We start from the raw sequence: 23381 nt of genomic DNA, 5'->3' as shown, positions 1-23381 counted from the left end.
TCTTTATAGTCCAACTCTTAACATCCATACATGACTACTGGATTGCTTCTTGGTCTTTTGGCTAAGATCAAGTATGGTATCTGGTACCTATGGACCTCTTTAATTCAAACTAAGGTTATATGGACTAGTAAATAAAAATGACCCAGCTGGAGACACTCTAAAGTGGCATTGTGGCATTGATATTAATTTTAGTCTTTGCCAATTAGAAAATCCAGAAATAGCACAGACTTAAAAATCTGTGTATATATATGTGTGTGTGTGTGTATATAATAGTGAGTGAGACAGATATAGAGAAAAGGAGGAAGGGAGGGAATGAAGAGAAGAGAGAGAGAGAGTAACTGACTGACTCTACTCTTGGGCTAATAATTTCTATAAAGTTTATGGAAATATATAAGTGCTCTATCTGTTTATGCTAGATAATAGCTAAAGATGTGAGCCAAGTACAGATTCTCAGGAGCATCTATAATAGTATTATAATAGGCTTTAAAAATGTGAACTCATGTGTAAGAACAGCTGTTACCAAATAGCCGTTTAGTGAAGGCATAGGACAACTTAGTTTTTCTCAGAATTATATTTTCTCATTTCACTTTAACTAGCAGCTGTTATTTGGGTGTCTCAACCTAGAAGATAATCAAACAATTGGATTTCTGTATGCACCAACAATATTTTTGAACCAGACTGGTTTCAGCATGAAGGAGATGAAAGAGAAAAAATAGCACATACACATGTGAGTGTATGTGTCTATGCATAAACACATAGAGAAAACATACTGGCACATACATAATAAGCACCTGATAATTATAGTTGCTGTTAGGAGTGGGCTGCTGTGTCCTCCTCCAGGGTATCTTCTCGACCCAGGGAGCAAACCCACATCTCTTAAGTCCCCTGCGTTGACAGACGGGTTCTTTACCACTAGCACCACCGGGGAAGCCCGGTTATATTGTTGATATGTTACCTGTTAAGATTGTGACTACCCAGGAGGTAGTTGAGTATTTCTCTAGTGACCTGGGTATTTTACAGTAACACTGTTGGTTAGAAGTCTGCTTTGGGGAAGAACAGCTTTTCACACAGGACAAACTATGTAAAAATGTTCCTTCTATAAAAAGTAGTCATCTGGGAAAATGGTTTCTTGGTCTTTTGACGAATACTATTCTGAACCTGCAAATCAGCTCTTACACAAGAGTTCCTATGGTCTTTTACCCATACCTTTGGCTGACCTTTGTTTTAACATTTCAAAGGTTCTATAGGAAAACCTTTTTTTAAAATGATACTTATGATATGCATCATATTCCTCCTCATTCTTCAAAGGGCAGTTAAATCCTCACTCCTCTCTGGAATCTGTTATGATTTATCCAAATTAAGAGTAATCTTCAGTTTCTACTAATTAGCACTCTTTCTGGTTGTAATTCTTTAAATCTAAGACATCGTGGATTTTTAAGATACACCACCATTTTTGTACAGCTAAGAAAGGAAAAACTCTGCCTATTTATTTTTACAATGCTTTCTTATCATTTAGAATTTTAGTTTTATACCTACTGAAAGGACTCTTAGAATGATTTAGATAAAGATTTTTGTTTATATCATACCACTTTCATAAGGAAAATAAAAGTCAAAGAAATCCATTAAGGAATTCTTTTTCATATTCAGAATCTGGTTTTTCTGAGTCACTTTTCAACTCAGTGTTGTTGATGTCACTGTTTTCTTAAATGGTACCATTCCCTGGATTATCAAGACTATTTGTGATGTTGAACTTCATAAAAGAGTGATTCACCATGGTTTCTGAGATTTTCTGTTTGTCTATTTACAAATTTTATGCTGACTCTATATTGATCTTAGTAAAAGATGTCCACAAAAGGTTTTCAGACAATACTCAAGGCTCATCTTCCTTCCTTCCTCAAAAGGTTTTTAAATAGTCTGTTGACTGAAATATTGATGGCTAAAAATTGTCTAGTCGGTCATTAGGAAAGTGCTCCAGTTTGTATATATGCAGTCAGTGACAACTAGATCACAGCTGCTACCAAGCCATAAGTGGTTATAAGATGACATTGATTTTAGCAAAGATCCTGCTGTCAGAGGTGTTAAAATATTGTGAATCTTAGAAGAAATATGACACTACTCTCTCCCTTTGTATTTCTTGGAATTCAACTAATATTGCACTTCTGTGAACCTCTAATTAGTTCCTAGGTCTTTGTTAGTAGCTGTCTTCTTTGAAATCCAATAGCACCTTTTAATTTAATTAAAAGGACAAAATAATAAGTTTGCATGAAAATAATCCATGCACACAGTTACAGAAACTTACTGTAATAAAGCACAGCAGTCCCTTACCCCACTCCCTTCACTTTGTTATCCCTGGTTTTGAGAACAACTGACTTGAACCATTTTTGGTTTTAGCTTTTCCTTTGGCTAACTCTGTAAGGCTAAATAATATGCTTATACTGACTTTTTTTCTTTTCATTTATAACCTTTAAATAGATACCATGGTAGGAAGGAATTTATCTTAATAATTTCACCTTTCTCTCTTTCTCCTCCATTATAATTATATTAATTTTCTGATATCTTTTATTGGTTACATTTAAATTCCACAACCTTTTTTTGTTTCATTCACTATAGATAGTTTCTCTTGACTCATTACTTCAAGAGGTTGGGCTATTTCCACCCTTTGCCTTCTCACCATCTCTCCTTTTATAATTATACCACCCAATTTTTTTATACTACTATAATTTTGACAACTGTACAGTGAGAATACTGATGATATTTATGTTTAATATTTGTAATTAAGTCTTTCATTTTTGTCTATTGATTAGGCCAAAAAATGGAAAAATCAATAAATAGCAGCATTAATGCTTTTAGAACTTTGTATTACTCATCACAGAACCAAGAAGAGTCCTAGAATCATATTTTGCTCAGTATGACTTCTAAGCCACCCAATGGAGAATATTCCTAGAATCAAGGTTAAAGGGATCTTCCTTCTTTCAAATGGATTAATTCCAGCGTTTGCTTAAAATTGTGCCATATTTTATTAGAGTTCATATTTAGATCAGGACTTTTTATAAACCTTTTTTCCAGCTAACTTATTTTTTTCTTCTAGAAGATTTATGAGTCTTATTTATTAATTCTTAATTTTCAGTGTTTTACTCATTCTCTTTATTTTTTGGAATCCATTCCATTCTTTGTTTTGAAGTCTATTTTGAACTCATATTCTTATTTGGACTGGTGGCTTCAAATTTAGACTATGACTTTCTTTTTTCCCTTGTGTAATTCTGATTTCTTGTTTTATTTTCAAATTTTTGCAGCTTCAGAATCGTAGTATGTTTTGAGTTGCCTTCCTTTATCCTGGCCTTTTCCTTTCAGGGGTCACCTGTACTCCATCTGCTATCTGGACAGGTCATTCTCAAGACTGCAGAGCCATCAATTGGCTTGTAGACAAGCTTTTCAGGATCCCAAATCCCCAGTCCTTTCCTGGTTTACTCCTCATTTTGTTAGAATACATCATAAAGTTACTTCCGAGAAAGAGATTCACAGGATGTAAATTTTCTAAGTCATTGTGTTGTTTAAATTTATTTGTTTTGTTCAGATACTTTCTTGATTGGCTAATAGAATTTTAAACTGCAAATAATTTTCCATCGTCATTCTAGATAGCTTTCTGTAATTCTGTGTTTTGAGATGAAACATTTGTTTTAATTAGGTTCTCATTGCTTTGGTTATTTTTTTCTTCTCTGGAAACTCTTCCTTTCTCTTCTGCAATTTTTAAATGGTATGTTTAGGAATGGATTTTTGTTTTCCATTCCTTTTCCTTGGAAGTTGCTAGATTTTTTTTTTTTTTTCCAGTTTAAAGACTTGAGTCTCATCAGTTCTGGGAAATTTTCTTATATTATTTCACTGATTATTTTCTCTTTAGTCTGTTTTTCTGGAAATGCTATTGGTTGGTTATGAATCACTTGATCTTATTCCCCACTCTCTACCTTGGGGAGGAATTAATTATGCAAATGTGTTTAAATAAAAGAATGGTTATCTTATGTAAGGAAGAACAATATGATCTATTTGGTCACTTAACTCAGTGAATCAGTTGAATTAAAGTGAGTCAAATTGATTATTGGACTGAATTACTTAGTCACTAGTCAGCTCAGTCAAAACACTTAGTCTAGTGATATGTGTATTTGTGACATACCCTGATTATGAAATTGCCTTTAGGTTTATTCTATGAGACAATGTTGTATCAGAAAGAGGTAGCATAAAAAAAAGCTGGGAGGACTTTGCACACATTTAATACCATTAGATAATGAAGATGCCACACTGAATTGGTTTCTAGAAATCCTTAAGATACATTGTGGGATCAAGTGTGTAAAGAACCAAAATTCTGGTGAAAAACTCAGAGTCTGACAAACAAATTTACCAGACTACAAAATGGTAATACTCACCCATCTTTTTCCTAAGAGTCATTTAAGTTGTGAACTAAACAAGCGTGTTTTTCTGTTTGCTTGTCACATGCTACCAGTTCTCAGATACAACTTATAAGACGTGTTTCTCACTTAATACTTTATAATATTCTTTGTGATCAAGCTGTGATTTCTGTTTTAAACTAAAGCCTCACTTTCACTTTTCCCTTTCATGCATTGGTGAAGGAAATGGCAACCCACTCCAGTGTTCTTGCCTGGAGAATCCCAGGGACGGGGGAGCCTGGTGGGCCACCGTCTATGGGGTCGCATAGAGTCGGACACGACTGAAGCGACTTAGCAGCAGCAGCAGCACAGGGCTTAACATAATAAATATCTACTTCCTTCTGTTCTCTTCCTTGCAAAACATGTAAGCAAGCTCCCTGGCAGTGGGATTTCCAGACAGAAAGATGCATTGGTATGTAAGTTTTAGGATCGTGAAATTGTTACAAGTGAATAAAACAATTACTGCTGTTGTATTTTCCAAATAAAAGTAATGTATTCTTAAAGGAGACTTATTTCCCCCTTTTTAAGCAAAGATTTTGTACTAAAAATGTTCAGAAAGCTCCCAGGGATTATTTCACTATTCAAGTACAGTATTACAGATTCTAAGGGTAGAGAATGAATGATAATTAACTCTACAGATTGTGAAGGTGCAGGTCGCTCGGTCGTGTCCGACTCCTTGCCAGCCCATGGACTGTACAGTCCATGGAATTCTCCAGGCCAGAATACTGGAGTGGGTAGCCTTTCCCTTCTCCAGGGGCTCTTCCCAACGCAGGGATCGAACCCGTGTCTCCCACATTGCAGGTGGATTCTTTACCAGCTGAGCCACAAGGGAAGCCCAAAAAAGAAAAAAAACAAAAACAAAAAAACTAAAGCCTCTCAGAATCATAAGCAGCTCTGAAAGGGATTGTAGGGATGGTCCTTCAGTCTGATAAGGAAGCTGAGATCAAGATCAAGAATAGTGGTGTCCCAGGTCTTACACCTGATTAATCAAAAGGGCCTCGATTGGCATCCAAGACTTCTGATACCTAATTCAGGGCTTTTTACCTCAGATTAATTTTCATATAGTGAACTGAATCCCAAATATGAGATAATAAAAAAGACTGGAACACGAAAAGCCTTTAATGTTTCCTTATAAATCTAAGGTAAATATATTTAAATTATACTCTCATTCGATTTCATGACATAGTAGTAAGAATAATCTTATTCGTGGTATATTTCAAATTGGATAGAATTCATGGGAAAGTTTGTCTCTGAAGTCATCCCTATCATCTGCATATATGAAGCCATCAAACTCTCCTTGAATTACCGATAAGTTGCTAATGTGAATATTGTGTGTGAGCTAAGTCACTTCAGTCATGCCTGACTCTGCGACAGGGGTTTCCAAAACCATGTTGCAAAAATTTCTCTTCATTGGAAATAAATATGCAGTTCATTACCTATGCTATAATCATCCAACTTTGTGGTATCATAATAAAGATAAAGACTTTAGGGAATGAAAGGAATTTAAGAATTGAGCACACATACACACACACAAAAATGAAGAGTGTGATATTTATGATGTTAGGTCAGCTGTACATATTTATTTGGCATTGTAAGCTTTTTTTGTTTAGTTAAAAATTCAGTCTCATCTATGATACCTGTCCTGATTTGTCATGTAATGAAGGAACATTGCCATTTTTTTGATTAAGCCATAAATGAATGTATTGCTTATGTTTTAACTCTGTAAAATAGCATGTGCATAGGAATGAACCTAAAACTTACAGTTTTACATTCTGTAAATGTAAATACTGTTAAATGCTGATACTGATCCAGAGTATTATTATCGGATTACAGTTTAAATAATTCTTAATTTTAATCCTTTTCCTTTTATATTTTCCCATAGGTGGCTTGTGTATATGTTATTTTTTTTAGTTTGTGTGTGTACTGGTTTTAGATTTACTGTTTTTTAGGTGTACTTCTCTGAAGATGATTTGTCAAAAATCCTGTGTGGCTTTGTTACATTGGGGTAAGTTATTTGCTTTTAAAATGTCCATATATGAGGTAGAGATTTTACCCTTAGAGATGTTGTTTCGTTTATTGGCTGACTAAATTTCCCATTTCCAGTTAGGAATTCTCTTGCCCTTGATTAAAAATGCAAACCAAACAAAAATAGAAGTGTGAAAATGAATACTCTTCCCAGCCTCCTGGAAACAGTATGATGGGTATCCTTCCAGAAACATACCCTCCCCCCACCACACACACACACACATTCATATCTCCAGTCACAAAAATAGAATTGGTCTGTCTATTCTGTATTTTTCTTTTTCCTGCTTAACAGTTTTCCAGTTTATCCTCATAACTTTTCTTGTTAGTGTTCATTAATATACATATTTATTTAATGATTGCATAACAATGAACTTTAGGAATATACCTTACATTATAAACTTATTTGAACAATTCCCATTGTTAGACATTTCTTTTTCTGTAATAAATTATGCTACATTGAAATTCATATTACATACATCTTTGTGTATTTGGGAGAGTATTTCTATAGGTTAATTTATGAAGAGGAATTTCTATGTTGAGTAGTAAATACAAGTTTGAATTTGATAGGTACTGTGAAATCTCCTCCAAGCTTTTTGCCTTTTGCAGTCCAACATGAGTATGTAAGTGGTAGTTAAGACAGTAAAGACCCAGGTTCAATCCCTGGGTCATGAAGATCCCTGGAGAAGGGAATGGCTACCCACTCCAATATTCTTGCCTGGAGAATTCCATGGACAGAGGAGCCTGGTGGGCTGCAGTCCATGGGGTCACAAAGAGTCAGACATGACTGATTAATACACATTTGATTGCATTCCTGCCAAAGATATGCATTATCATTCCTTTACTTGGAAATAAGGTATAATGACATTTAAATATTTTGATTTTATTTAGCAAATGTAGCATTATTAAATTACAAATATGTATGTATCAGATGATCATCAAAACTTTAATTCTCTTTATCTAGGACTGGTTTACTTGGCGATAATATTTAAAATAAATGGCTATCCTATAGAATAACAGATTTATTCTAAAATGGAAAAGAAATGTCATTTAAAAGGTATTCCCCATTATGATTCTGGTAAACAATAACAAGATAATGTTATAAGGGGATATTATCAATGGATTGTGTATGCCTTGGGAATTCCCACGTTGACTACCACCAGAAGATTATGTTCAAAAATTAAATGTATACTAGTCTTCCTCCTACTTATTGCAGGAATATCCTGGAGAGAAAGCATTCTTTTAAAATCTTGTGTTTTAACTTTCTGTGAAGCATGACAGGCTTCTGTTTGAAAGTAGTCACACAATGCCAGTAACTTTTGAGTATATAGCTGTGGTTTTCTCAGGTCCACTTATACTTGGATTTTTTAAAAATAGTGAATACCACGGTACTGCAGGGTCCAAGGTTAGTGGAATCTGCAGATGCAGAGAAGTTGTGCATACAGAGGAACTGTGTATAGGGAGGGCCAACTACAAGTTATATGCAAATTTTCCACTGCTTAGAGGGTCAATGGCCTGAACCCGTGCATTGTACTGTTCTCAATGGTTTCTTACAGCATTCTAGAAATATTTTTATTTTCTTTAAACTCAAATCATCTAATTTAGATTGTGTTCCAAGTCTTTGAAACTAAAGTCAGGCTGTCTTTAGGAAAACCCTTTTTTTCCCCCCTAGCAACCATTACATGTGTATCAACTGGTTCTGAGCATCTCTTTGGTTACACTAGTCTTTAAAGGTGCCCTGAGAAGCTTTCCTATGGCTCTTCTATCTTACACATACTATTGTTTGTCATTGTAGCCAGCTATGTAGCTACAGAAAATATCCAGAATAATTCCACTGTTACAGAATTCAGAAAAACTGGACCACAAGGGACTATCAAAGAAAGATAACATTCTCTTTTATATTTTCTAATTTTTATTAGGTTCCATGGTAATGTTTTACATTGGTTTTTCAAAAGGTTTGTGGTTTGGTCAAGTTTTGTGAATCAGAAGATGTCTGGGTCCTTAATGTATAACATATGACAATACATATCATATGATAACATAAACTTACGCCTTCAGATGAATATTCTGGACTCCTTGCCATTTAGGGTTCATTTTTGGGGAAAGAAATATCATTTGCAAAGGAAGCATGTAAACAAAATAGAATCATCTTTTAATTAAGCTGATTCAGTAGTTACCATGTGACATTCAGTATTACATTTTAATTTTCAAATACTTTGAGGATTTTAGGCTAATTTCAGTTTAGTCAACTGAATCTTCCATGTGCAGCTAGAGAATATAATGTTTTTAATTAGTATTTATTATTTTGTAAAATGAAAGAAACACCCTAATTTCTTTTTAGTGAGAAGTTCTAATTTCAAAAACACGTGTTAGTAGGATTGAGTCCAAAGGATCACAATTGCAGTGATGATTCACTTTTGATGATGTTATGATACCTAATTGTTCAGTGTGGGAAAAATAAAATTAGTTCATGATAGTCCTTTTTGCCTTAATTTTTATATCTGATACATATTTCTATTAATATTTATAGAATGCTCTAGAAACCAAAGTTAAGAGTCATTACTTGTGTATTTGAATATTTTTACATGTATTACTTTTGTAATTTAGAATAGCACTTTTGTGAACTGATTTTAAAAATTTCTGTTTTCTTACATTTTAACATTTACCATAATCCTTCAAAGGTCTCACTCTATAGACGCCATGCAAAATTCTTAGAATTCTCATTCTGCATTGCTTTGTATATGAGGCAACACAATTGTTGGATGATTAGAATAACTTGTAAAAGAAAGAATTATGGAGAATTAATTATTTTATTTTCAAACAATTATTTAAAAAACAAGTATCACTTTTAAGGTTTTCTGGAAGGGTACAGGTTTATAAAATTGTTCTTAATTTTATGGGTGAGTGATACATTATCTTTAATCAGCAGTGAATGTTTCCTGTAAGAAGTCTGTCATTGTTCATCAATTATTGGAGGATACTAAGGACATATCTTACGTGATATTGTATATCTGGAGAATCATGGGCATATTCAGGAAATCATCCAGCTGTTCTGATGTTGAAGACAGACCCTTTCTAAAATCACTCATTGAAAGTAGTGTTAACATTTTGGCATTATTCTCCTTAAGAAATATTAAAACAGCACTTTAATATTTGCTTATATAATTGCACATCCAGATGCCATTAGGCTGGAAGTCCATTAGAGTAATTTATTTATTTTTTTGGTAAAGGAAATTGAGTTTAGCTGTAATTTACTTTCATTAAAATATAAATATGAATTGTTAGATTAATGGGGTAAATGAAGTGTGAATTTCCAAAAAGGGTTGCTAAAGAGTCAAGTTATCTCCATAAGTAAATGTACCCTCTTAAGTATAACACAGTGTTCAATGGAAGCACCGAGTTATGCATTAGGCATTGATTGAGCACTTAGAAAGTTTAATAATAACTATTGAGAACTACATCATTTACTCTTAGATACTTCCTATTGATATCTTAATCAAAATGATTAATTGCTTTTCTCTGTGTCTTTTAAATGTCCTAACAGAATTTATTTATGTAATAACTGCATTTAACTTGGCATATCCAATTACTCCCTGGAAATTTAAGGTGTCTTGCATGCCATCAAATACAACATATGACTTCCTCTTTCCTCCTGGAATCTCAAAGAACACTTCAAATTTGAATGGACGTTATGAGGCAGTTGTTGAAACTAAGCTTAATTCAAGTGGTACCTACTTATCTAACTTATCATCCAGAACAACTTTCCACTGTTGCTTTTGGAGCGAGGAAGATAAAAACTGCTCTGTATATACAGATGACATTGAAGGGAAGGCATTTGTTACAACAGTAAATTCTTTAGTTTTTCAGCAAACAGGTAAGTATTTTAATGTTCCAAGCATTAGTTGTTACTTAACTATATTGGATAAAATATTTTCATTCTCTGAAACTTGTGTGAAATAGATGTCTCTGGATGTGATTCTGAGTAAATATTACCATTTTATATTAGTGATAAAATTAGGATTATCATGTGACCAAACTAATAAGTCCCCAGTTATTTTATGTCCCATGGAAATAAAAATGTAAATGAGGGAATTTTTTAACCTTAAAATATATTTTTATAGTCTTCTAAATTTGCTTTAAAATAAAAAGTGTATCTTATTCTTTTTAAATAGATAAAATATCAAATGGCAGATAATCCTGTTGAATTAAATTCTGAAGCAAGTAAGGAATCTGAGTAGCCAATGCATATATTTTAAATCACTTTTTTCTTGTTATTTAAGTGTAATGTATACTGAATGTAGCTAGTGTAATTAATAATTTTGCATCTGGAAATATAAACAACAAAATTATCTCCAAGCCTTCTGGAAGAGCTAAATAGAACAGAGACAATTGACTTAGCACCATAAACATCTATAATATGAAAATAAAGGCATATATCAATATAGTACTCCTGTGTAGGGTTCATCAGAATTTCTCAGCCTCAAAATTTTTGACATTGTGGGCCAGGTGATTCTTGGTTATGGGGGACTGGTTTGTGCGTTATACCAGTGACTCAGTGGTAAAGAATCCACCTGCAATGCAGGAGACACAGGAGCCATGGACTTGATCCCTGGGTTGGGAAGATTCCCTGGAGAAGGAAATGGCAACCCACTCCAGTATTCTTGCCTGGAGAATCCCATGGACAGAGGAGCCTGGTGGTTTACAGTCCATAGAGTCGCAAAGAGTCGGACATAACTGAGCTGCTAAGCTCAAGCACGGGATGTTTAGAAGCATCCCTGGCTTCTACCCAGCTGATGCCTGTAACACTTACTCAGCAGTTGTGACAATCAAAATGGATCTCCAAACTTTGCCACATGTCCCTTGTAGTGCCAAAGCACCACTGATTAGATGGAAGAAATAGTTTGTTGAGATCAGGTTAGGAGTAAGGATAAAGCATAACTGTTCAGTAAGATCAGAGTTTTAAAACAAGTTAGAGGTAATACTGATCTTCCCTGGTGGCTCAAACGGTAAAAGCGTCTGCCTACAATGCCTACCATGTAGGAGACCTGGGTTCAATCCCTGGGTCAGGAAGATCTCCTGGAGAAGGAAATGGCAACCCACTCCAGTATTCTTGCCTGGAAAATCCCATGGATGGTGGAACCTGGTAGGCTACAGTCCATGGGGTCGCAAAAAGTCGGACACGACTGAGCAACTTCTCTTCAAATACTTCCTAGTGTCTCTGTCTTTAGGCATTTAATTTTAAATGAAGCACTTTTTTTTAATTTGTAAGGGAGCTTAACTTCACCATTCCAGTGATTGTTGGATATATTAAGAATGGACTTAAAATGTGAAGGTCCTTGTGACTAGCCTTGAAATGATCAAAAAATGTTAGCACTTTTTTCAGTTATCAAGTGAAATGATTATGATGCTGCAGATTTTAATTTATGTATAGAGAAGGCAGTAGCACCCCACTCCAGTACTCTTGCCTGGAAAATCCCATGGATGGAGGAGCCTGGTAGGCTGCAATCCATGGGGTCGAGAAGAGCTGGACACGATTGAGCGACTTCACTTTCACTTTTCACTTTCACACACTAGAGAAGGAAATGGCAACCCACTCCGGTGTTCTTGCCTGGAGAATCCCAGGGACGGGGGAGCCTGGTGGGCTGCCATCTATGGGGTCGCACAGAGTCGGACACGCAGTGACTTAGCAGCAAGGGCTATTAACTAGTTAGTTTATTGAGTTAACTTTGTGTAACTAAAGTTACTAGGTTAAGTGGTGGTTACTGAGGATTTCCATGTAATTTTCTGCCACATGGGCTATTTACTTCATAAGGCTCAACTGATGCAAAGTCACTACTAGCTAGAAATTCTCCAAATGGGGAAATATGTTAGTATTGCTTAAGATACTTTTGGTGTTGTATTAAATTAGTCATAATTTTTAGCTGTTGCTGTGCCTGCTTTCTAAATTACAAATCACCAATAGTTTATCAGGTGAATTTTTCAGTATACAGTGAAATATACTCTCCTTATTTGTATGTGGGGCCTATAATATTATAATAACAAAAATTTAAGATATGCATCTTATTGGTGATTCCAGTGTGAATCACCATGCTTTACCACTAAAGCAGACACAGAAATGCTACACTAAATTTGCTGTACTTTGATAGTTCATGGTCTCTTGTCTCTTGGAAAGTGGGGATGAACTGAACTAGGTGAGTTTTGGGGTCTTCTGTCCTACATAAGTGGTTCAAGATTTTAAAAAATTTGAGAAACAATAATTGAATTTAATTCTCTTGCTTTATGAAGAAGGAAACTGAAGGCCAAAGGAACTAAATGGGCACAGACATATGACCAATTAGAGCTTGTTCTTTTTCTCTCAGAATGGACAGTGGTAGTTGTATCAGAACACTGGTAAATTTAATTTAGCCCTTCCCTTTCATTGGGCTGTTCAGAATGGTTTTTTCAGATTTAATTTAGTTTATTTTTAATTCAGGTGCAAACTGGAACATACAGTGCTGGATGAAAGAGGACTTGAAATTATTCATCTGTAATATTGAGTCATTATTTAAGAATCCTTTCAAGAATTATGACCTTAAGGTCCATCTTTTATATGTTCTGTAAGTACCAAATAAATAAAATTTGACATTCCCATGACACAATTTTTTTTTCTGTAATACAAGAGCTTCCATATACAGAAGTAGATTACAAAAGCTCTCCTATCCCTATATTTCCTTTTATATCAGTGTACATTTCTGTGTTTTTTGTATGATTTTCTCCTCCCATTTGGTTTTCTCTTTTCTCCTCATATTGGTTCAGGTAGCAAGACATTGTAGATGTGGATGGGCATATATTTGCAAAGAAGTGTAAACTCAATTCAGGAGTCTTAGATATTTGACTGAAGAAAGGGGGAAAGTTTATATTTATTTTTCTGGCAGGTTTTTCTCTCATATTTGATCTTTTTATTGTCTTGAAAATGTGTGTGCCTAATATATGTTTGTGCTCGGTAGAAAGCCACAACAGTGGTTTTGAACAGCCATACTTACAATTCTTACAGTAAATAGGTCATTCAAATTTTTCTAATAATTCCAGTGATAATACCTACTATTCCTATTTGAATTAAAATAAAATTGTTTGGCTGTGCTGTGCTAGAAACTGTCCATATAAAGATGAATAGAGACAGAAAGCAGAATGATGGCTGCCGGGGACTAGAGGAGGGGTAATGAAGAATTCGTGTTTAAATGGGTATAGAGTTTCAGTTTGGGAAGATGACAAAAATTCTGAAGTTGAATGGTAAGGATGGTTACCCAACAGTGTGAATGTACTGTCACTGAATTTTGTACACTTAAAATGGTATATGTTGTGTACATTTTACCACAGTAAAAAAATTTAAAGAACACAGATGTCAACAAAAGGATGTATTCAGACACTTCGCTAAATGTGTGTTTTACTTCAACTTTTTAAGATAACTGGAATGGTTGATTTATATATTTCTTCTCACTAGTTTGCCGTATGTTGTCCTATGTATTTTTAGACTCTATTGTTGGATAGATCTATGTTCATAACTGTTACATCTTCTTGATATACTTTCCCATTAACCTTACACAACATCATTCTTTGTTTTGCCTCATGCTTTTAATTTTGAAAATGTATTTTGTCTTATATTTTAAAAAAGAATAGTTATAGTCTCTGCTCTTGAGCCATTCATAGATTAGTGATTTGGACAGATATGTACAAATATGTCTCAAAATAGGATTTGAGTTTTAGTGATTACTGATGTGGGAGCACAAGACTGATGTGAGAGCCTCAGGTGGGGAAGTCTAGTGTACTGGTGGGGAAAGAGAAGAGTGAAGGTTTCCCTAGGAAGGAGACAGCTGAGTTGAGATTTCAAGGATGTGTGAGCTAATAATCAAAATATGAAAAATTTCTTGTATAAAGGTAAATAAGACAAATTTTAGAAGAAGCAAAGCTACTATCATCCTTATTTTTCTACTGACTATCAGACTGTAGTTAATATTTACAACTTACGTTAAATGGCTGGACTGATTTTTCTTTTGGCCCTGCCACGTGGCTTGCAGGATCTTAGTTCCCTGCCCAGGGATCAGACCAGTGCCCTCTGCAGTGGGAGTGCTGGTCTCTAACCACTGGACGGCCAGGGGGTTCCCTGAACTAATTTTTAAAGTCACCCTAGGAGTAGAACAGATAAGACACCCCCTGCTGTCTCATCTGGAGATTGAGTGTGATAATTTTCACCTCTGATGCTGATCACTAGATAAGTCTAGAAGTCCCTGCAAACCCCTGCTGCTTTAACAAGTACAGGTCTCATTAGGGCCAGTGTCTTGAATGGGCGTATCTGATTGGTGAGAATGTGCTATATCTATCTGCCAGTGTTTCAGTCTACCAGAAGAGTAGTTTTTCCAGGCAGATGCTGGGGGCAGCTAGTAGATAAATGTCCACAACAGAAATGACTGGGCTGCAAATCTCAAGAGGCCCAAGAAGCTTAGCTGAGTAGTAAAATGGGGAAGGTGGAGGAGTAATAGGCAATGCTCAGCCAAAGGAGAACATCTAAAGGATGGGAAAGAATGAGCTTGCTTCTAGTTTATAGAAAATGACCCAGCAGAGAGAGAAAAATTGAAGATATGGTAGAAGGGGACACACTGAATATTTGTGACAGAGAGTGAATAGTTGAATAGGCAAATTCCAGAAAAAGAGCGCAGATGAAGTGTTGGTCTTAGAGCAAAGGAGACTCACCACAACTTCTGGGTCTTGAGCGAAGAAAGGAAGCATTGTGGTTGATGAAGATATATTTGACCTCTGGGGCATAAAGTTTCCTGCTTTATTTAACCAAAACACATTTTAGCTCAGAGAAGCTAATTCCTTTACAATGAAGTACATTTTTGTGATGATCTGAATACTTTGGTGGTGATCAAAGTCTCACTAGGTGCCATTTGAGAGAATTTCAAATCTTATCAGTGAGGTAGGGTAATGTGCCCAGTTTGATAGCTCTATGACAATGTGTAAGGATTTATATTTTATAATGTGTGGGCCATAGTTATGTCTGGAGGTCTGCATTCTATGATATATTCTATGTATGAATATATCAGAGCACTTCAAAATTGCATAGTAAATTAGGAATAGCTGAGAATTTGAACTTTAGTCAGCTAAGTGGTCATTGGTCTGTTCTTCTAAATGGACCCAGAAAAATGAGAAAATTATAATATTAAACAGATTTTTCAACTTGCTCATATGATGAATTTAGTACATTCTTTTAACCTTCTTTTATTTTGAACTCAGGTTTCTAAAAATATGAATATAGGAAAACGTGTCCTATTACATACCATTTGAGAAATGTCTTGTTTTTCTTTTCTTTCCACTTATTAAAAGAAATAATTTTTATTATTTTTGGCCATACCATGTGGTGTGTGGGATCTTTATTTGCCAGCTGAGGATTGAACCCTGGTCCCCTGCAGTGGACGTGTGGAGTCTCAACCACTGGATTGCCAGGGAATTCCCATTTGCCACTTTATTTGTAGTCTTCACTGTATAATTTGGTTACTATGTCCATTTTACCAACTCTCACATGCTGTTTCTGTCTTGAATGGTATTTTTGTGTACATCTTTGGGCAATACATCTCCAAATAATTTAAATAAGACTCTTCAGCTCAGGAGGAAGAACTGACCAATATAACAGATGGAACCTCTATGGAATAGGAAATCTATAATGATGATTACTATAGAAAAGTTTTTCATCAAAAGCACCTCCCTGATGCGTTAGAGAATTCACAAGAGAACTCTTTCAAATTCTTCTGTGTGTAAATAAGTATATATTTAAAGGGAACTAAAATCTTGCATTGTTTGAACTCAGATATTAATGTTTGTCAGAGAATCCAAAGTACAGCATGACAGATATTTGCTATTTTGAAATTTTCCCTTAAACCTAGGAAGGAAATCCTCTTCTTCCTTTGTGAAGTGCCTATGAGTACATCAGACACTGAACTGAGTATAGGGAACAGCGTTAAGCAATTCAGACTCAACCCTTGCCCTCTTGGACCTAATAGTAAAGATAAAGAACATAAAGTTTGAAAATGCTGTGATATAATACCTATGGGGACTTGCAGAAACATATGCTAGAAGTATCTGTTTAGATTCTAAGCGGGGAGAGAAGAATGAACCAGAGAGAGTGAAGAGCATTTTCAATAAAACACAGTCAAATAAAGACATTTGAGAACTTGAAATTCCCAAATGTGTGGTTGGGAAGCTGGGGAATGATGAGAAAGCAAGGTGGATGAATAGGCAAGGGTGACGAGGGAGTTTGGACTTTTGTAACTGCTAACACCCAGTTTATTTGTCTCTTCAGAATCGCTCTGTCAGCATTCTCAGTGATTTCAGCACCCACCTGAATGGTCTTCAATTTCTTCAAAGCTTTATTTTGACTCATCTTGTTTTCACCACATCTAGTTCACCAATTCTCATGGATCTTGCCACTGCTGATAAACTGGATCTTTTTTATAATTTCAGTTTCAAGGATCCTACTCTTTGACCACCTCTCCCCCAACCCCTCATATTAGGCCTACTCCCTTTATTACCTCAGCCTCCTGCAGTCTAAGCCAAAGTGTTTCTCTCACAAGATCACACAGCAGCCTGGGAATCTTACTAGGATTCACTCTATTAGATAAAAGCCCATAGAGCTCTTAGAAATAAGCTCTTCCCTGCCTTCCCTTTGATTTTTACTCAGAAGCCATTTCATAGTTCTAACATTGTTTGCCAACTGGAGAGGCTGAGAATGTCACAACTCTCAAGTACTATTAAAAATTCTTTTGTCTAACAGCCCTTTCTCAAGGAATATCTCTCCTCTTGCAGCACGAAGAAACAAGAGGCACTTTCAACACTTGTTTGGAAATTGCCTGGAGAGAGATCACCAGTTCAGTAGGCACCTTCTATTCTGTCCACAGAACCGCAGATGTGTTACATAGCTTTCGGCCACAACATAAAGAAGACCCCATTTCCTCCAGTCTCCAATCACATATTTCCCACTTCCTTTCATGTCCTCACTGGCAGTGTCCTTAAAATGTAGGTTTCTGCCAACAGTCTATTCAAGGTATTTCACGCTTTCTCCACATGCTTCTCCAAATACTTCCAGCCTCTCTCCATCACCTAGTTTGAAAGCCACAGCCACTTTTTTAGGTATTATAGCAGCACCCCACTTCCAGGTACTGGTATCTTCCTTGGCTATCTATGCCATATAATAAATTACCCCAAATTTAGTGGCCTAAAACAAAAATCATTCATCATTTCATAGCTTCTATGGGTCCAGAACCCAGCTGCAACATCTGGAGACATCTGCCTCAGTGTCTTTCACAAGGCTGCCATGCAGATGTCAGCTAGGACTGCAGTTATTTTAAGGTTCAATTTTAGGAGGATCTGTTTGCGAGCTCACTCCCTCAGCTTCCAAGGTCCCCAGGGACCACTGGTCAGAAAGCCTTTGTCTCTCCCTGGCTTTGACAGGAAGCCTCCCCCAGTTCTTTGTCTCATGGGTTCTCCATGGAGCACATCACACTATGGCAGCTGGCTTCCCTTGGAGGGAGCCTGAGAAACTCACTGATGATCTTGCTTTTAGTTTCCACTGGGAAAACGGGAGTGGGGGTGCGAGTTCTCATTTTCACTTTTCTCACCAAAATCTATCATCCTGCTGATGTCTGTGCCTGTGCAGTTTTCCTTGTCATCTTTAACTGCTAATGTGCTCCAATATAAAATGAACCCTTTCTTCTGTGTTTTGAGTCCCATCCCCTGTTGCCACTCAAGGAATTTGTTCTTGCAGTTATTTCCTCTCGTTCCTGCATCATCAAGTTTTCCTCTCAGCCAATACATATGCTGCAATAACTCTCATTTACTTTTGAATTTATGTTTTAATTGGAGTATAATTACTTTACAATGTTTTGTTAGTTTCTGCTGTACAGCAATGTGAATAAGCTCTAATTATAAATATACCTCCTCCCTCTTAAGCTTTCCTCCCACCTCCCCATCTCACCCCTTTAGGTCATAACAGAGCACCAAGCTAAGCTCCCTGCTATATAGCAGCTTCACACTAGCTATCTCTTTTACACATGATAGTGTATTTATTTATTTATTTTTTAACCAATCCATTGATTTTTAATGTATGAAGTGTAACATTTTCAAATATCAAGTGAAAAGCATATTATAAATCTATTTTTTGGCACTTTAACATGTCTTTAATGCAGATGTCCATTTTAGTATTCATTTGGTGCCCAAGCTCCAATGAATCATTGGAGTGGAATTTTTTGCCTACCAGGACCCTGAGCTAGGGGTGGGGGCAGAAATTAGCAGAAGACCCGTGACTTAATTCTGGAACTTCTTGGCTGCATGGCCCTAAACCATTTTTTGGATTCCTTGTGCTTCATTTTCATCCTGTGTAAAATGAGTCTTAATGGTACCTGTTCCTCAAGTCCTTAACTCAGTAAGGTATAGACCACAATGCTTACTCTCCTGGTTTGGATTCGTATGAGCATGGTCTGTACTAACCCAGTATATGACCTCCTGGGCATGTTGCATGTTGCTGAATAACTGCTAACATCTGTGTCTAAACATTGGTATACACTCAGGCCAAGAGTTTCAAGAGATGGTTTGCTTTTATTTCCATTACTCTGGGAGGTGGGTCATAGAGGATCCTGCTGTGATTTATGTCAGAGAGTGTTTTGCCTATGTTTTCCTCTAGGAGTTTTATAGTTTCTGGTCTTACATTTAGATCTTTAATCCATTTTGAGTTTGTTTTTGTGTTTGGTGTTAGAAAGTTTTCTAATTTCATCCTTTTACAAGTCGTTGACCAGTTTTCCCAGCACCACTTGTTAAAGAGATTATCTTTTCTCCATTAGCTTCCAATCATAGTGTGTTTATGTCAGTGTTGCTTCTCAATTCATCCCACCCTCTCCTTCCCCTCCTGTGTCGACAAGTCCATTCTCTATGTCTGTCTCTATTCCTGCCCTACACATAAGTTCATCAGTACCATTTTTCTAGATTCCATATACATGCATTAATATACAATATTTATTTTTCTGTTTCTGACATAATTCACTCTGTATGACAGACTCTAGCTTCATCTAAATCATTACAAATGACTCAATTTCATTCCTTTTTATGGCTGAGCAACATTTAATTACACACATATATATATATATATATACACACACACACACACCAAATCAATAACTCCCATTTAAAACATAGATTTCCTTGGTCACAAATTTCCACCAAGTAATTACCCAGTTTCACTACTGCCTTTAAAGAAAACCAAGTTTTGAACTATGTGAATACAGTCTTCAGAAGTTAATATAAAAAGGTCAACAAAACTGTCTTCTGGCCATAAGGGAATAGTATATTCTGGAATTACTCCTCTATTATAAACAATTAGAAAGCCTGATAAAAGAAGAAACATCTATTTTCAGATAATGGACAAAGTCAAAACAGAACAGTGATTCCTGAGAGAAGGAAACAAAGCAAGTTCTATATTATTAATGTTTTCTGGGCTGGAGGCAGCTTCCAGGACATGATACAAGGAGGGGGAACTCAAACAGAACCCTACAATATTGCTGAACTGAGGAGACAAGAGAGAAGAGTTCAGAATAAAATCGGGCTTGATTAATGGAGCAGAATACTCAAAGTAGAGAGGTACAGAGAAATTAGCATACAGTTCAGTTCAGTCGCTCAGTCAAGTCTGACTCTTTGCAACCCATGGACTGCAGCACGCCAGGCCTCCCTGCCCGTCACCAACTCCCAGAGTTTACTCAAACTCATGTCCATTGAGTCAGTGATGCCATCCAACCATCTCATCCTCTGTCGTCTCCTTCTCCTCCTGCCTTCAATCTTTCCTAGCATCAGAGTCTTTTTAAATGAGTCAGTTCTTCTCATTAGGTGGCCTAAGTATTGGAGTTTCAGGTTCAATATCAGTCCTTCCAATGAACATTCAGGACTGATTTCCTTTAGGATGGACTGTTGGGTCTCCTTGTGGTCCAAGGGACTCTCAAGAGTCTTCTCCAAAGCATCAATTCTTCATCACTCAGCTTTCTTTATAGTCCAACTCTCATATCCATACATGACCACTGGAAAAACCATAGCCTTGACTAGACAGACCTCTGTTGGCAAAGTAATGTCTCTGCTTTTTACTCTGCTGTCTAGGTTGCTCATAACCTTTCTTCCAAGGAGTAAGCATCTTTTAACTTCATGGCTGTAGTCACCATCTGCAGTGATTTTGGAACCTAAAAAAATAAAGTCTCTTACTGTTTCCCCATCTATTTGCCATGAAGTGATGGGACCAGATGCCATGATCTTAATTTTCTGAATGTTGAGCTTTAATCCAACTGTTTCACTCTCCTCTTTCACTTACATCAAGAGGCTCTTTAGTTTTTCTTCGCTTTCTGCCATAAGGGTGGTGTCACCTACATATCTGAGGTTATTGATATTTCTCCTGGCAATCTTGATTCCAGCTTGTGCTTCATCCAGCCCAGTGTTTCTCATGGTGTACTCTGCATATAAGTTAATTAAGCAGAGTGACAATATACAGCCTTGATGTACTCCTCTCCCTGTTTGGAACCAGTCTGTTGTTCCATGTCCAGTTCTAACTGTTGCTTCCTGACCTGTATACAGATTTCTCAAGAGGCAGGTCAGGTGATCTGGTATGCTCATCTCTTTCAGAATTTTCCACAGTTTGTGGTGATCCACACAGTCAATGGCTTAGGCATAGTCAATAAAGTAGAAATAGATGTTTTTCTGGAACTCTCTTGCTTTTTTGATAATCCACTGGGTGTTGGCAATTTGATCTCTGGTTCCTCTGCCTTTTCTAAAACCAACTTGAGCATCTGGAAGTTCATGGTTCACTTATTGTTGAAGCCTGGCTTGAAGAATTTTGAGCATTACTTTAATAGCATGTGAGATGAGTGCAATTGTGCAATAGTTTGAGCATTCTTTGGGATTGCCTTTCTTTGGGAATTAGCATCGGGGTTGCCTTGATTCTTTGTCTAAATACCAGTCCATCCATGATCTTGGGAAAGAAAACTTCTTGAAAAAGAAGTCAGTAGAACTGTAAGCTAAGGAATTCCCAGAAGTCACACAGGGCCAGGAATAATTAGTTTCTTATAAAGAGATTTGGAGAGTCCTTGTTGAAAGGCAAAGGAGAAAAGGAAAGATATACCCATTTGAATGCAGGGTCTCAAAGAATAGCAAGAAGAAATAAGAATGCCTTCCTCTGTGATCAATGCAAAGAAATAGAGGAAAACAATAGAATGGGAAAGACTAGAGATCTCTTCAAGAAAATTAGAGATACCAAGGGAACATTTCATGCAAAGATGGGCACAATAAAGGACAGAAATGGTATGGACCTAACAGAAGCAGAAGATATTAAGAAGAGGTGGCAAGAATACACAGAAGAACTATACAAAAAAGATCTTCATGACCCAGATAACCATGATGGTGTGATCACTCACCTCGAGCCAGACATCCTGGAATGTGAAGTCAAGTGGGCCTTAGGAAGAATCACTATGCACAAAGCTAGTGGAGGTGATGAAATTCCAGTTGAGCAATTTCAAATCCTAAAAGATGATGCTGTGAAAGTGATGCACTTAATATGTCAGCCAATTTGGAAAACTCAGCAGTGGCCACAGGACTGGAAAAGGTCAGTTTTCATTCCAATCCCAAAGAAGGGCAATGCCAAAGAATGTTTAAACTATCGCACAATTGCACTCATCTCACACGCTAGCAAAGTAATGCTCAAAATTCTCCAAGTCATGCTTCAACAATATGTGAACCATGAACTTCCAGATGTTCAAGCTGGACTTATAAAAGGCAGAGGAACCAGAGATCAAATTGCCAATATCTGTTGGATCATTGAAAAAGCAAGTGAGTTCCAGAAAAATATCTACTTCTGCTTCATTGATCACACTAAAGTCTTTGTGTAGATCACAGCAAACTGGCAAATTCTTCAAAAGATGGGAATACCAGACCACCTTACCTGCCTCCTGAGAAATCTGTATGCAGGTCAAGAAATAACAGTTAGACCCGGACATGGAACAACAGACTGGTTCCAAATTTGGAAAGGAGTATGTCAAGGCTGTATATTGTCACCCTGTTTATTTACCTCATATGCAGAGTACATCATGAGAAATGCCAGGCTGGATGAAGCACAAGCTGGAATCAAGATTGCTAGGAGAAATATCAATAACCTCAGATACACAGATGACACCACCCTTATGACAGAAAGTGAAGAAGAACTAAAGAACTTCTTGATGAAAGTGAAAGAAGAGAGTGAAAAAGTTGGTTTAAATCTCAACATTCAAAAAGCTAAGGTCATGGCATCTGGTTGCATCACTTCACAGCAAATTGATGGGGAAGCAATGGCTGCTGCTAAGCTGCTAAGTCACTTCAGTCATGTCCAACTCTGTGCGAACCCATAGATGGCCTCCCAGCAAGCTCTCCTGTCCCTGGGATTCTCCAAGCAAGAACACTGGAGTGGGTTGCCATCTCCTTCTCCAATGCCTGAAAGTGAAAAGGGAAAGTGAAGTCACTCAGTTGTGTCCAACTCTTATCAAACTCAAGGACTGCAGCCTACCAGGCTCCTCGGTCCGTGGGATTTTCCAGGTACTGGAGTGGGGTGCCATTGCCTTCTCCGGGGAAGCAATGGAAACAGTGACAAACTTTATTTTCTTAGGCTCCAAAATCACTGCAGATGGTAACTGTGGCCATGAAATTAAAGATACTTTTTCCATGGAAGAAAAACTATGACCAACCTAGACAGCATATTAAAAAGAGATTTTACTTTGCTGACAAAGGTCTGTCTAGTCAAAGCTATGGTTTTTCCAGTAGTCATTTATGGATGTGAGATCTGGACCATAAAGAAAGCTGAGTGCTGAAGAATTGATGCTCTTGAACTGTGATGTT

General features: G+C 36.7%; 1 protein-coding gene across 3 annotated transcripts in view; it reads left to right on the top strand.

The window, feature by feature from the left end:
- The window catches only part of LEPR (leptin receptor), a 104345-nt gene that overhangs the window by 14187 nt on the left and 66777 nt on the right, over positions 1 to 23381 (top strand). For 2 of the 3 annotated variants that reach the window (XM_024985494.2, XM_010803431.4), the window contains exons 3-5: positions 6389 to 6444; positions 10006 to 10335; positions 12934 to 13057. In XM_024985494.2, coding sequence (XP_024841262.1) covers positions 6405 to 6444; positions 10006 to 10335; positions 12934 to 13057 — 494 coding nt within the window. In that variant the 5' untranslated portion in view covers positions 6389 to 6404. 3 annotated transcript variants of the gene reach the window in all.

This window comes from Bos taurus, chromosome 3 (assembly GCF_002263795.3).
Source record: "Bos taurus isolate L1 Dominette 01449 registration number 42190680 breed Hereford chromosome 3, ARS-UCD2.0, whole genome shotgun sequence".
In the NCBI taxonomy this organism is placed as follows: Eukaryota; Metazoa; Chordata; class Mammalia; order Artiodactyla; family Bovidae; genus Bos; species Bos taurus.
Note: the sequence above shows the minus strand (reverse complement) of the source record. Positions and strands in the feature narration are given on the sequence as shown.